Source organism: Polypterus senegalus, unplaced genomic scaffold (assembly GCF_016835505.1).
Source record: "Polypterus senegalus isolate Bchr_013 unplaced genomic scaffold, ASM1683550v1 scaffold_4067, whole genome shotgun sequence".
Classification (NCBI taxonomy): Eukaryota; Metazoa; Chordata; class Cladistia; order Polypteriformes; family Polypteridae; genus Polypterus; species Polypterus senegalus.
In genome coordinates, this window is record NW_024380273.1 from 25,231 (window position 1) to 40,391 (window position 15,161).

At 40.5% G+C, this 15,161-nt stretch overlaps 1 protein-coding gene across 6 annotated transcripts in view; it reads left to right on the forward strand.

Annotated features, from left to right (window-relative positions):
* Nucleotides 1-910: 910 nt before the first annotated feature.
* Nucleotides 911-15,161, forward strand: part of LOC120520113 (NACHT, LRR and PYD domains-containing protein 3-like) — a 45,269-nt gene continuing 31,018 nt past the window's right edge. For all 6 annotated transcript variants that reach the window (XR_005631769.1, XM_039742729.1, XM_039742730.1 and 3 more), the window contains exons 1-3: nucleotides 911-1,529; nucleotides 6,280-6,375; nucleotides 8,024-8,257. Coding sequence is in view for 5 of the 6 variants with exons in the window: in XM_039742729.1 (XP_039598663.1) it covers nucleotides 951-1,529; nucleotides 6,280-6,375; nucleotides 8,024-8,257 (909 nt within the window). In the remaining variant the exon portion in view is untranslated. The remainder of the gene's footprint in view (nucleotides 1,530-6,279; nucleotides 6,376-8,023; nucleotides 8,258-15,161) is intronic.

The following is a 15,161-nucleotide window of genomic DNA, read 5'->3' on the forward strand; positions in this document are numbered from 1 at the left end:
GCTCTTCATAAAATGCTCAGAGGGAGCGACCACAATTGAGTGCTCCTTGGGTGCCGGCCAAACACCCAGGCTCACTGCTCAGCTGCCCTTGAGCCTGCACTCGCTCGTTCTCACTCTCTTGCTTTCATCTCCCTGCTTCCTGCCTTCTTCTCCTTCAACCTCTATTCATTTTTTCCTTTTCTTTTTTCATTTCCCCCTCCTAGCCACCTCGCGCTTCTATTTATCACGAGGACGTGAATCAGGTGTGGCAATCAGTAGCTCCCGGCTACAATTACGGATGCGGATGACTCCTCACCTGTGCACTTAAGCGAGAACCGCCCGCATCACAAACTTCCCCGGGAACTGCTTCCGGCCACACTACCACGCCCTCTCTATAAGCCGCGAAGACAGTGATTATTTATTTAAAAAGTGGCCTTTTTGACGTGAGCTGTGGACCCGCTACACCACACCGTGTAACAGGCTCAAGACCGGGTCAGGTAAACTTTTCACAAGCCTTCTATTACCCAACACTATGCATCTAAGGAGGCCGAGCTGACTGTGACGTCAGGTGATTAAAATTCTAAAGTAAAATACTGAACTGAAAAGCCAAGAAAATCTGAAAATCTGGAGAACATCCAGCATCTCTAATGTGGACTTCAGTATGTAATAAATAAATAATATATACTGAAGTGAGTTAAACTTTAACAGACACCCTGGGACAGTGCGTCTCGTCTGTCAGTGTATGTCATATTGTCACATTGTGATCTTCACTCTCTGGGCTCCTGTCTCACATTAACTGTTCACCCTCAGTGTCTCCTCAGATGTTCTCTCTGTCAGCTCTCAGCTTTCTCTTTAAATCTCCTCCTCCTCCTCCTCCTTCTCACTGAGCACAGACAAACTTTCACTTTCATTTCTTCACAAGTCACTTCCTTGTTTGTCTGACTGATTCTCTCTGCCTCTCAGACTGAACGATGGCTGAAGCCCAGCTGTGTGGATTACAAGACGAGATCACCTGCTCGTTGTGTCTGGAGACCCTGACTGACCCCGTGTCACTGCATTGTGGTCACAGTTTCTGTCTGAAGTGCCTCACTGACTGCTGGGATCAGAGCCAAGTGTTCAGCTGTCCTCAGTGCAGACACACCTTCACCACAAGGCCTGAGCTGAACAGAAACACACTGCTGAATGAAATCGTAGAGAAACTAAAGAAGACAGGACTCATTTCTTCTCCATCTCAGAATTATGCTGGCCCTGGAGACGTGGAGTGTGACTTCTGTACTGGGAAGAAGTTCAGAGCGGTGAAGTCCTGTCTAACCTGCTTGGCCTCCTTCTGTCAGCCTCACCTGCAGCCCCACTATGAGGTAGCGGCCTGGAAGGACCACAAGCTGGTTGATCCTGATGGAAATCTGAGGAGGAAGCTCTGTGCAAAACATCAGGAAAGTCTGAAAATATTTTGCAAAACTGATGATTTGTGTATCTGCATGATGTGTGTGGTGACTGGACATAAAGGTCATGAAATAGTGGAGCTGGAGACGGAAAGAAAAGGAAAAGAGGTGAGTGGGATTTGGTGTTTAATTGAAACAAATTAAATAACAAGAGTTAAGGGATTTGTAAATGCAGTGTAACAGAGAAAACTCTTCATCCATCTTATAAACCTGATTTTCCAAGGACTTAGAGTAGTGTGCTGAAGCCTATTCTGGTGAAACCTTAGGCAGGGCATGAAACAGTCCATGATGGGATACCAGGCATTACCCATGAACAGCCGAGAGAGTTCATTACGCCAAGCTGAGTATTTGTCTGCTCTAATCAGATTGTCTTTTGAGTATTGTGGTCCCCGGCCGGGACGCCCAGGAGGAGGAGAGGAGGGCTTGTGCCTCCTCCAGACCGCGAGGGGGCGTCCGTCCTGGTTAGGTTGGGGGCCACGGGTACAAGGCTTGGAAGCCCAGCCCTGTAGGGACCCGTGGTCACCGCCAGGCGTCGCCCTGATGCCGGTTTACCCCGTGGGGTCTTTGGCCGGGGATGGAGCCCGGCCGGGACGCCTTGGAGGACCAGAGGAGGGCTTGTGCCTCCTCCAGACCGCGAGGGGGCGTCCGTCCTGGTTAGGTTGGGGGCCACGGGTACAAGGCTTGGAAGCCCAGCCCTGTTGGGACCCATGGTCACCGCCAGGCGGCGCCCCGATGCCGGTTTACCCCGTGTGGTCTTTGGCCGGGGATGGAGCCCGGCCGGGACGCCTTGGAGGACCAGAGGAGGGCGTCTGCCTCCTACAGACTGAGAGGGGGCGTCCGTCCTGGTTATGCAGGAGGCCTCGGGTAGAGGGCTTGGAAGCCCAGCCCTGTAGGGACCCGTGGTCACCGCCAGGCGGCGCCCCAGTGCCTATTGATCCCGGGAGCCCGGCACTTCCGCCACACCAGGAAGTGCAGGGGGGAAGACGAAAGGGGACACACGGACAGCTTCGGGCGCAGCGGCACTTCTGCACACAGGGGTGTGGCCAACGTAAGTGCCGGGAAGCAGCTGGAGCCCATCCGGGTTCCCATAAAAGGGGCCGCCTCCCTCCAGTCATTGGTGGAAGTCGGGAGGCAGAAGGACGGAGCTTGAGAGAGGACAGGAGGCGGCCAGGAAGAAAGGCACAAAGACTGTGGGCCCTGGACTTTGGGGGATTCAGTGCTAGAGGCGCTGGGGTGTTGTGAGTGCACGTGACTTTATGACAATTGTAAATAGTGTAAATAAACAGTGTGTTGGGAACAAAATATGATGTCCATCTGTCTGTGCCGGGGCCAGCGTTCACAGTATCTAATGCTGTGGTGGACAAACTACAGAAACTACAGAATGGGCACCTGGCAGGGGTATGAGCGGCATGTGGGCTACTCACAGAAATATCTAACATTCCAGCCCTTTTAAGGTGTTTAAGCAGGATCGTGTTACAGCAAGCATAACCATATACACAGTAAGTGTGTTTAGCTGCTTATTTCCATTGTCTTCTTTGTGCATTTTAAATAATTTCAGTGTGCATGTGGCTGATCTCAGGCCTTTTTAAGAGACACGTCAACCAAACAATACTGCACTACAGAACCAAGTCTAAGATCTTTACAATAAATTTAGCCCAAACATTTCAATGTAGCATTGCTGTAGATATTCTCATTGTAGTTTAAAATAAGTAATCATGCACTGAATTAGTGATTATTTGTGATCATTAAGTGCAGTAGAAAAGATATTTTGAATTTTAACCCCCTGGTTATACCAGCTAATGTCTGATTGTTAGATGAACTTTGACCTTCACCAGTATGATAAAAGCCCACCAAGCCCAGCAGGTGTGTAAATAACATGTGAAGATGCCCGTTTGACCATCAATGCCAGGGGTGTCCAGCTCCAGTCCACGAGCACTACAGTGGCTGCAGGTTTTCATTCTCACTAATTGCTAATTAACTTCTTTTGCCTTCATTTTAAATGACTTGTTACTTAAGACTCAGACCCCTCAATTAGAAGCTAAACATAATGGAATACAAAATGGGCCAACACATAACCAGCTCCCTGTGTCCGTCATATAATATCTGAACATAAAGAAAGGTGAAGGTCTCCATCATGTTGATCTGCTCAGGTCCACAAAACACTTGGGCTTTAAGAACAAAGAAAACCAACAGTTTGGGAAATGTCTGCTTTTACAGAAGAGAGGTGACAAGCCATGGGATTAAATCACAGGTTTAATTAACAACAAGAATTGACATCTAATTAAGAAACTGGCTGGAGTCTGCGGCTCTGAGTTTGCTGTTGGCTCCTCACTTCATATCTCATTTGTGTTTGAATGCCATTTAACAATTCAGAGGAACAAGTCTTCAAAAAACATAGCAATTAAAATGATTGGAAAAGAAGTCAATTAACAGCAGAAATTGGTCACTGGGTAAGAAAGTGGCAGCAAGGAAAACTGCCAGTGCAGCTCTCCAGGATCGAAGTTGTACCCCCGTGATCTGTGCCAACATTAAAAACACCCATCATCTTGAGATGTTAATGTGCGCTCAGGTTTGTAAGTCGTGATAAGTTCAGACAAGTAAGCCGGACCTCGGCCATTTAATGCTTTATATGTTAAAAGGAGAATTTTGAAATCTGCCCTGAACTTAACCGAGAGCCAGTGTAAGGATTTAAGAACTGGAGTTATGTGTTTGTATTTTCTTGTTCTTGTGATAATTCTTGCAGCCACATTTTGGATTAACTGGAGGCTGTATAGAGAACAGTTTGAGCCTCCAGTGAACACCGCATTGCAGTAGACAATATTACTTTAAATAAATGCAGGAATTATTTTCTCAGAATCCTGTTAATTTAGAAAGCGCCTTAATTTCCCAACATTTTTATGATGGAAGAAACACGATTTGGACAACTTTGCAATGTGCACTTTAAATGACATGCTAGAATCATCATAACAGTGCAGGCTTTAGAAACTTGATAAGTAACTAGGAATTGATCCATGTAACCTTCTGAAAGACCAGAAGTGAAATGAGAACATCTAAAATCCAGCTCTGAATGAATGTTTCCTGGTAAATTCTGTTGAGAAAAATTAGATCAATAAAAATCACAAGCTATGTGCCTTTCTCTATGGGAAAGAGGAAAAAAATCAAAGTAAAGTAACATAGTGTGGAGGATGGCCGGGGTCCATGCCGGGGTCCATGGGGCACCACCAGGGGGTGCTGCAGCTGGAACTCCTGAGCCCTTATGGTCAGTGTTTTCACCACACTCGGAAATGCAGCTGGAACTCGGCAATCAAGCACCTGGAGCACTTCTGGGGGAGTTATAAAAGGGGCCAGCAGCCACCACTCTGGGAGCCTGAGTCGGGAGGAGGAGGATGAGGTTGCCCGAGAAGAGTGGTGGAGGAAGAAAATAGTGTTTTGTTGTGTGTTTAATTTGGTGTTTGTGCACTTGGGACTGTGTTGTGCCTGTGGGGATTAAGGGGAAGACATGCCCTACAGGTGAAGAAAAATAAAAGTTTATTTATTTTACATGTGCCTCCGTGACCATCTGTGTCAGGTCAGGCCCCCATATAGCACCTTTTGTTATAATAGATTTATGTGTTTCCTCTGTCTGTATATATTTTTAGACCTGCAGTACTTCTTCTGTTATCCTTATGTTATTAGCATGTTACATTTTTACATTGGAATTCATTTCCAAGGTGCTCCATGTATGAAGTTTGTATGTTCTTCTTGTATACACATTGGTATTCTTTCAGTGCACCAGATTCCTCCCATAATCCAAAGACATGCATGTTAGGTGGGTTGGTGTTGCTAAATTAGTCTTTCATTGTGTGTGTGTGTGTGTGTGTGTGTGTGTACTGTGACAGACTGGCACCCTGTCCAGGTGTTGTCCCTGCGTTGTGCCTGATTATAACTGGGATAGACTCCAGCTACCCCACCACTTTGCTCTGGATAAGCAGGTTAAGAAAATGGATGTTTGGATCATTTAGTGCAGCACGCGTGTTTGGGTTATTTGATGATAAATATTCTAACAGCAGGTCTGAACCACAGACATAGGAAGTGAAAAGTGATGACACCAATGTTGTTGTGATTGTATTTGAATTCCTGCCTATCCACCTTTGGAAGCTGTCAATGCTAAAAGGTATTAGAAGGGAAAGGTTTAGAAGAAAAAAGTTGTTTCTTTCTGTTAATGATATGGTGCTCGGTATCTCAGATCACAGTCACGTGTATTAAATCTATTGAGTGAATATCATGACAGTCTATTGAATAAGAGTGATCTCCACTCTGTGAATTCTCTCACATGCCAAACCAAACCTGATCGCTTTTGTGTGATTATCTCTGAAGATTTTGTTCTCCATGAAAACATGGGATCAGTCATCACTACACAACACATGGGGTAAACAACATAAAATACAAAAATATAACATCACAATGTTCTCACGAGTCTAACTTTGGTGATCAGATGATGTTGTTGGTCCTACCATTGCTGCCACTCCGTGTCCATGTCCTCCTGGGTTCTGAAATCCCATATCTTCTACATCTACAGTGTGCCTTCAAACTCTTGTATTCATTTGTCACTCTCTTCAAGCTCAAACTCCATCTTCAATCTTACTGGTAAGTTAAACTTTTCTTTTAATCTTGTGTTGCTATTCACATTTATTGAGTCAAATCTGTGGATCACCTCGAGTGTCAACATGAAGGCAAGTGTGACAAAAAAGTTAGTTGTGCCACAAAATGCAAAACAAATGTGTTGTAAAAATTTCCGGACTCACAAAGAGAACAAGAACTCAAAATGTGAAAGTAAATGTTGATAAGACCATGTGTGTCCTCTTGTGTGTCCAAACAGGAACAGTTGGGGGCAACATGGAGTGAAATCAGGAGGAGACTTGAGGAGAGAGAGAAGAAAATGAAGGAGATGAGAAATGTGGTGGAGCAGATAAAAGTGAGTTGAATTAAGACGACCCTTCAAATTATGGACATGAGGAATAAATGAAAACTAGAAAAGCCAGCAAAGCTTCACTGGTGATGACGTGTAGGGGCAGACAGAAGGACAGAAGACATTTTATTTTATCATCCATGGTATTTCACTGTCAACAGTGCTTCTTGTTATTTCATTGCCGATTCAGAGAGTAGGCCCCTAAATTAGTAAAACCTGAACTCACCCGTCTAAACTCATGCTGACCGCTCACTAATATTCCTTTTCTTAACTTGTGTTGCTTAGTATTTTATGTATTAATGATAGTAAAAAAGAGATACACATAAAGGTATGTGTTGCACCTTCTTATCCCCTCAGTCTTCCTGGACTGCCACAAGGCACAAATGGACTTTTTGAGATGATCACTTTGTCAGTTCTGCTCCTCACCTTTATTCTTTAAGTTTGTCTGGCAGATTTGGCACTCTGTAGATAACAATGACAATGACAGCTGTCAGCCAAGAAGGTCTCTGGAACAAACCTTCATCGCACCTCCCCTAATATTTGAATCCCCAACTATCACTACTTTGCTCTTTCTGTGGACTGGTGTGGAGGTCAACTTTAGGGTTTTTCATTCCTGCTTGGTATCTCAGGATTACCTGAGTCAACTCCTAGAAATACAAGGTCTTGAAAGCAGGTGGACATCTCCAGCTTTGTGGTTAATGAGCGTAGACAGTGTGTACTGCTTACCTTACACTTACATCAGACTGTGACCTACCTGTCACTACTCTAGCTAGTGTTGTGTCCTATGCCACTTTGGAGTGCACACTAACACCCCCTACAACACCTGGGTGAGCCATTCAAATATAAGCCATAGTAGCAAAGGCTATCAGTAATAATATAAAGTTAATAAGTGAACTAGAAATGAAGACTCAGTCCTGAGTTTGAGATTAGAAAAAAGAGGGACAATAAATAATCCAAGAGTTCATGAAGTGAAATTAAATCAGAATTCCCTTACCAACCACAACACACTTGTGTGTAATATCTCCATTTATATCTGATATTGTCACCAACAGGGAGTATCGGACCAGAACCAAACCAAACCAGAACAAAACTACCCCACACACGTTTCTGGTCCTAAAGACTCTAATTTTCACACAATTACCTTCCATCACACAGGCATTTGTTTACAATACCCAAAATCATCATCATCTTCATCATCATCTTCTTCTTCTTCTTCTCTAATTCCATGTCCATTTCACCTGACTGGGCTGGAGAGACTGTTTTTGCTAAGAGACCCAGTGGTACTTCCAATACATACGAGAAACACAAGAGAATCCTTTCTGTGTTAGAGTCCTCATAGGATAATGGAACTGTCCCCTCAGTACGTCCTTCTAATATCTCTAAAGGGCTGACTGTTCAGATGTCATATCCCTTTCACCCTTGCATACACCCTGCCACTCAGAATACTAGATGAACATGTTGTCCTGGCTAATAATTCTCTGACTTCCCTCCCATTATTCTAGTCTGTTGTTTCAGTGAGGTACCACCAAACATCTTGACCAGGATGCCAGCCAATCCAAACTATTCTTTACAACATTAAAATGCCCACAAAGTGTTTCATGACTGGTAATTCTTATTATGTGACTCAATTCAATGTCTTTCTTTATTCAATCAGATATCTGTGGAAAAAGAGGTAAAGGAAAATGAGAAAAGCTTCATTGATCTGATCCACTGCATTGAAGAAGCTCAAAAGAACTTGTTTGAAAGGATCAAAGAACAAGAGAAGAGAGAAATAGAGAAGGCTGAAGGAGTCATGGAACAACTAGAGAAGGAGATTGAGGAGCTGAAGAAGAGAGACACTGAGCTGAAGGAGATTTTGGACAACAAGGATCATGTCCACTTTGTACAGGTGAGGGAAGCTCCTCAGAGGAAACCTAATCAGACTGGGTTTGTGCAACCTGAGAACGTTTAAAAAGAAATTCAAAAGATCTGAGGAGTTTTTACAACATGACAAGGATAGGCCATTCAAACCAACACAGAATGTCTTTTCATATTCCTCTAATATTGTCAAAATGTATAAAAGTCTCTGAGTCTCTGCTTTTTAAACATCTCTGTCATATCACCTCCTAATATTTCTATCCTAAAACTCATAAGATTCAAATCCTTCAAATCCCACAGTCCAGTCTCTCTTCACTCATCTTTCTCTTGTGCTGTTTGTTCATTTCTCTAATATGGAGACCAGCACTGCACACAATATTCCTGAACTGGACTCACAAGTGTGTTCTTCATGTGATGGAGATTCTCTATTTGATTTATACTTCACACATCATGGACACTATATAACTCAGCTTCTCACTAGCCTTCTCTAATCTCTACTAGCTGAGGATGGTGATGAGTACACAAAGAGCCACAAGTCTTCATCACAAGTTACACTTTCTAGTGCAGACCTTCCATTGTGTAATTATACTGAGGAGCTCTCTTACTTCATGTATATTTATTTACATTTAATTGAATTGATTTCACCTCAGAACTCTGAAAAGCCCAATGTCTTGCTCTCTTTGTCAAGTCAGTTCTTTGCCCACCTGGCCGCTGTCCCCTCAGTCCCCTTATCTACAGTCTGATTACTCTGCTCTTATGGTGTCCTGCATGAACAGCTTATTGAAAGTCAAGTCGATCTCTTATGTCTCACTACACTGAAATACTCTGTCATTAATAACCAATAAATGAATGAGAGGTGATCTCCACATTTCAATCCCAGTTGACTGCCCATCATGTGCGGCGCGGACACATAACGTAGTTTACTGGTTTGTCTTCTGTCTCTCTGTTGTGTCATCCTTGATGTGAACCCTGTCTCCATCTGGGGCACATATAAGAAACTGGAAGGAATAAAACAGACGTCATAAGCATACTGCAATATTGAAGACCTTTGTACAGTATAGTCAGTTGTGACAGTTTCTGGGATATTGCCATGGTGATAGATACCAACCAATAGTTAAATAAGCAGCATGAAAAGGAAAGAAATAAAGAGCAAAACAAAACACAAAGTTTACGGTGAATGTAACAAACACAAACTATCTAAGAAAAGAGAGAAGATTGTCTCACTTCGGTATCGAGTCGTCTTTCTTTTTGGAAGTGGCCACCTTAAAGAATTTCCCAAAATAACTTTTCCTGAGCTGAGGTGGTACAGCAAGAAATAATCCATTAACAGGAATCCCCACCAAATTTGTTTCCCTTGATCACCTTATTTTTCCCAACACACGTGAGGAAATTCGAATGGCCTTACCACCTCAACAAATTGCCTGATGATAACCGCCAATCGCACTTCTGTGACGTCTACCGACACACAGACCTAAATTGCCATTTCTTATTAACTTTGCAAACAAGAAACCTACACAGACAGTAACTCAACAAAAATGTGTTCATTATTTCAGGTATGACTGAATGAATGTGAAACACACACAAACACACACTCATGTATGAAGACGTCTTGATATGGAAACGCTATTTGGGCTTCCAAGACTGTACACATTCAGCAACATGTCATTTAAATTACTTTTTTTATTCAGTTTTATTCCTGAATAAAAGCACACTTGTTTCATCATACCTTTTGTGAAAGTGTTCATTTAATAGTCATGTCTTTTTTTTTTTTAATATTACTTGGGGGCTTCACCCAACTGCTCGTTTCGCTCGCCAACCCCTGTGTTTGTTTTTCCAGATACACACTTGTAAGATTTTTTTTTCTTTGAATTGTTGCTCTTTCATTAGTTTCACTTTTATTTCAGAACTTCTGTAAAAACAATATTTGGAATCTTTTGAGTCCCAACGTTCTGAATCTTTTAAATGAGATCAGTGAGACGTGTGTTTAATGACTTTGTACTATAATTCAGGATCGGTTTCTCTGTTTGGAATTTCAGCACAGACAAAACAATCAACATCATCAGCAGATAATAATTTTTTTTGCAAAGTAACCAATAAATGCATGTGAGGTAAAGTCCGTTTTTGAAATTCTCTGACTTAAACTTCAAAGCCTTACAATATTGACATACTTCAGACATATCACCTGTGTCCATATATTCGACCTCTATTTGCCTTTTCATTATTTCTCCGAAAAATAATTTCTCTTTCTTTGTGCTAATGCAATGTTTTACTTTCTTTGTTTTGACACTGTCGTTTTTTTCTGCTTTCATATTCTGCATGTTGCTCTGCATGTGTTTCGTGCCTATATTTTTTTTGAGTCTTTTGAATTCCAGTTTTCTTTTTCTCTAACCTGCTCTGCAAGTGTTTGGCCCCCTTGTTTTTTAACCTTTTTATGACGTTTTACTTTGTTTTCTGCTCTTTCTTTTATTTCTGACCTCGCTTTGTCCTGCTTTTGTTTCAATGACGCCTGGTCTGTGGTGATTACTTTCCCTTTTTCAAATAATAATTTCCATTTGTTTGCTCTCCTGTGATCTTTGCTTTCTTTTTTTTATACTTTCTAATTTTCCAACTTTCATATTATTTAACTTTCACCATATATGTATCGCGTCAACATTTTTTTTTTTGAGCCTTTTGAATTCCACTGCTTTCATAATCTCTAACCTGCTCTGCATGTGTGTAGCGCCAACGTCTGCTGTTATTTGGTTGTAAGTAGGACGTGTCTTGCAAGAATCTCATGTTCTACGTCATCACGAGATGGTCCTGGGTCAATCTCTTGGCACAAAGTCTCATGTTTAAGGTCCCAACGAGACGCTCCATGGCCAATCTCTTTAGTCTCGCGGGTCTTTTAAGTGTCTTCCGTGATCTTAATGTGATCTTTTTATAATAGAGAGATTGATTTTATTAAAATTCAATAACATTCCATGCAAGCAAGTCAAGTTTAACAAAAATAGGCTCAAAAGAAATCAACTCCTACCCATGAGAAAGAGAGCTAGGCCAACCGAGTAAAACTTTAATAATAGTAAAAATAAATAAATAAATAGAATAAAAAAGAGGAGAGAGAATCCACTTCCTCAATTTAAATATTTATTCTAAAATGTTATCGATTAGATCCTGCCAGGTTTTGAAAAGGTTTTATAGAGATCCTCTAAGTGAGAATATAATTTTTTTCCAGTTTCAAATAATATATAACATCAGTTACCCACTGACTTAGAATAGGAGACGTTAGGATTCTTCCAATTGAGTAAGATAAGTCTACATGCCAATAGTGAAGTAAAGGCAATCACAGTTTGTTTGTCCTCCTCCACTTTAAGCCCCTCTGTGAGCCCACCAAGCACAGCTGTTAGTGGATTAGGAGGATTGGGACACTCAGTCTTTCTGTAAGGTATTTAAAGATTTTAGTCCAAATGATGTTAATATGATGCAGGCCCAAAACATGTGAACTAATGAATCTGGAGCTCGATTGCAATGTTTGCAGGTTAGATCTTGGCTTGGAAACATTTTGGACAGTTTTAAACAAGAGAGATGTTTTCCAGACATTAAAAGCTGCGTACGTTTGAGAGGGCGGAAAAAGGCGATTATTGTGCAGAGGTGCCACAGATAAAAGCTTCTCTATCTTAAAATACTTTTTGTTAGTATATTGGTTTGTTAGTATATTGGCGATAACTTTTATTTATTGGGGTACAAAGCAAAGAATATAAAGAAGTACTGCAGGATTTTACTTCTATTGGGGACCAAGTCTGTGTATGTTCTTCTTTGTCCAGGATTTTATTGCTTGTAAATTTTCTGCCCAGTAATAAAATTGAAAGTTAGGTAGAGCCATGCCACCTTCCTCCTTAGGTCTTTGTAGAGTCGCTCTTTGGATACGTGGATGTTTTGAGTTCCAAATAAATTAGGTTATTGTTGAGTCTAATCTATATATATAAAATTCTTTTTGCGTTTGAAACGGAAATTACGTCTGACCATAAAGGAACAGGAAAAACATTCTTAATAAACCTGATTCTTGCCAAGAGAGCGAATGGTGACATAGCTCTGGCTGTAGTGTCATTGGGAATCACTTCTACATTATTAGATTGAGGCCATACAGCACATTCGGCATTGAAATTACCTTTAAACCTAGCTCACGATGAAAATCCAATTTGCAACATACGCAAGGGCTCTGGAAAGGCAAAAGTCTTGCAACATTCAAAGATAATAGTTTGGGATCAGTGCACCATGGCACATAAAAGAGCTTATGAAGCCTTGAACCGAACAATGCAAGATCTCAGAGATCCTAGCAAAATAATGGGAGATACTGTCATTTTACTTGCAGTTGATTATTGTCAAACATTACCGGTTATTCCACGAACGACACCAACGGATGAACTCAGTGCGTGTTTAAAAGCATCTTCAATTTGGAAAAATGTTCAAACAAAAACCCTAACTACCAACATGAGGGTGCATGTTCTCAGTGATGACAGCACATGCCCAATCACTTAAAGTTGTAGGAATCAATTTACAAAATCTATGCTTCTCCCACAGTCAGTTATATGTAGCGTGTTCTCAGGTGGGTACACCTAAAAATGTACACATTTATGCACCTAATCAGCAAACAAAAAATGTAGTTTACCCGAAACCACTGTAGTAGTACTCAATGTATCTTTACTTCTTAAATGTTAATGTTTTACTGTTTAATAATGTATATGATTCTTATATGTCATTCAAATTCTCTTATCGAAATGTTTTACTGTTTAATAATTTATATGCTTCTTATATGTTGTTCAATTACGTATGACCACAGAACATATTATAATACAGTACATAATGGGATTGATTAAAAAAGGAAATGGTGGTGTTGTTTTCCTTGATGCTCCTGGAGGAACAGGAAAAACATTCTTAATAAACCTGATTCTTGCTGAGATACACACTAGTCGGCAAACTAGAATCACCAATCCACCTAATCGGAAATGCTTCTACATTATTAGATGGAGGCCGTAAAGCACATTCGGTATTGCAATTACCATTAAACCTTGTTCATGACGAAAATCCAATTTGCAACATACGCAAGGGCTCTGGAAAGGCAAAGGTCTTGCAACATTCAAAGATAATAGTACCTCTTATATGTCATTCAAATTCTCTTATCTAAATGTTTTACTGTTTAATAATTTATACACTTCTTATATGTTCAAATTCTTTTATCAAAATGTTTTGCTGTTTAGTAATTTATATTTATATGCAATGTGCTTCTTATATATTACTTCATATTCTCATATGATAATGATAATAATGTTGTTTATATTGATTTCTATGTTATGATAAATGCTCTTTATTTCTTGAAAAATAAAATTGGCAATTAACAAACTTATTTTATAAACTCTGCATTTTATTTTTTTCCCTTGCACTCAGTGAGCGAAGCCACTGGGTAATTGGCTAGTTTCTTAAAAATAGGATATTCATCTTAACAATGTTAATTCTTCCAGCTAGAGTGAGATGAAGGGTTGACCATCTATGCAAGTCTTGTTTAATTTTTTCCATACAGACAGTGAAATTTTGTTGATAAGGAGCTTTATGTTTACTTGTGATGTTTACTCCTCAGTATTTAAACTGTTCTGTGATGATAAAAGGTAGGGTGTCTAATCTAATATTATATGCTTGAGAATTCACTGGAAAGAGTACACTTTTATTCAGATTAATTCTGAGACCAGAGATCTTTTGAAATTCTATAAGTGCTGTTAGGACTGCAGACACAGTATTCTGTTGATCTTATATATCTACAGTACCATATCATCTGCAGAGAAATTTTCTGTTCCAGTTCTTCTCTGATAATCCCCTTTATCTCATAAGCATTTTGACAGTGAACTGCCAGTGGCTCAATGGCGATTGCAAAGAGCAGTGGTGACAGGGGGCATCCTTGTCTGGTACCACACTGTAGTTTAAAGGAGTCTGAATTCATGTTGTTAATACAAACTGAACATTCTGGACTGGTATACAGTAGTTTGATCCATGCACAAATGTTCGGGCCAAACCTAAATTTCTCCAATGTAGTGAAGAGGTATTTCCATTCAATCATGTCAAATGCTTTTTCTGTATCCAATGATAATAATATCTCTGGGATGTTAGACTTTGTGGGTGAGTATATTACATTAAACAAGCGTCGGAGATTGGAAGCCAAGTGTCGGCCTTCAATATATCCAGTTTGGTCTTGTGATATTACTGAAGGCAGCACTTTCTCCATCCTTCTAGCTAGGACTTTGGAGAGTATCTTCACATTCCACATCTTATTTTGAAAATATTTGAACTTCACAGTCACAAAACAATTTGGCTTTTATTCAAAAATAAAAACAAATGTAAAGAAATCGCTTAGATGACATGTCGCTGTGAATGTGTAAAGACTGTGAAGTCCAAATATCAGTCGGTACAAAATAAGATGTTTGCATTCATATGTGTGATAACGTGTTTCATTTTCAAACGGACATATCTGATGTAATAAAAACGTGCATTTGATCTGAGTCTGTAACAGTCTGTGTAAATGTATGGTTCTTGTAAAAGTAAGCTCAATAAAGACAAATTGTTTAATGGTTGATGTCACAGAAGTGTGATTGTCAAAAATAAAAACTCACATTCAAGCAGTTATATTTGATATAATAAAGACATCCATTTGCTTTGTGTCTACAAGACGTAACATTTCTTGTTTTGTCGTACATTTACACAGATTGTTGTAGCATGGAGCACACATGAACTGTCTGCATTTCAAATACTGATATATCATTGCTAACATATCTCTGCTCAACTCTTTGCCATATAAATTTTCAAAGCAGACTTGTGCTGTAAGTTAGAGAATTCGAGCTGATGGTGTTACACAGAGAGTGTCAGAGTCAGGAGTGGCAAATGGCTGGCTGAACGAGGGATGGGTCAATGGA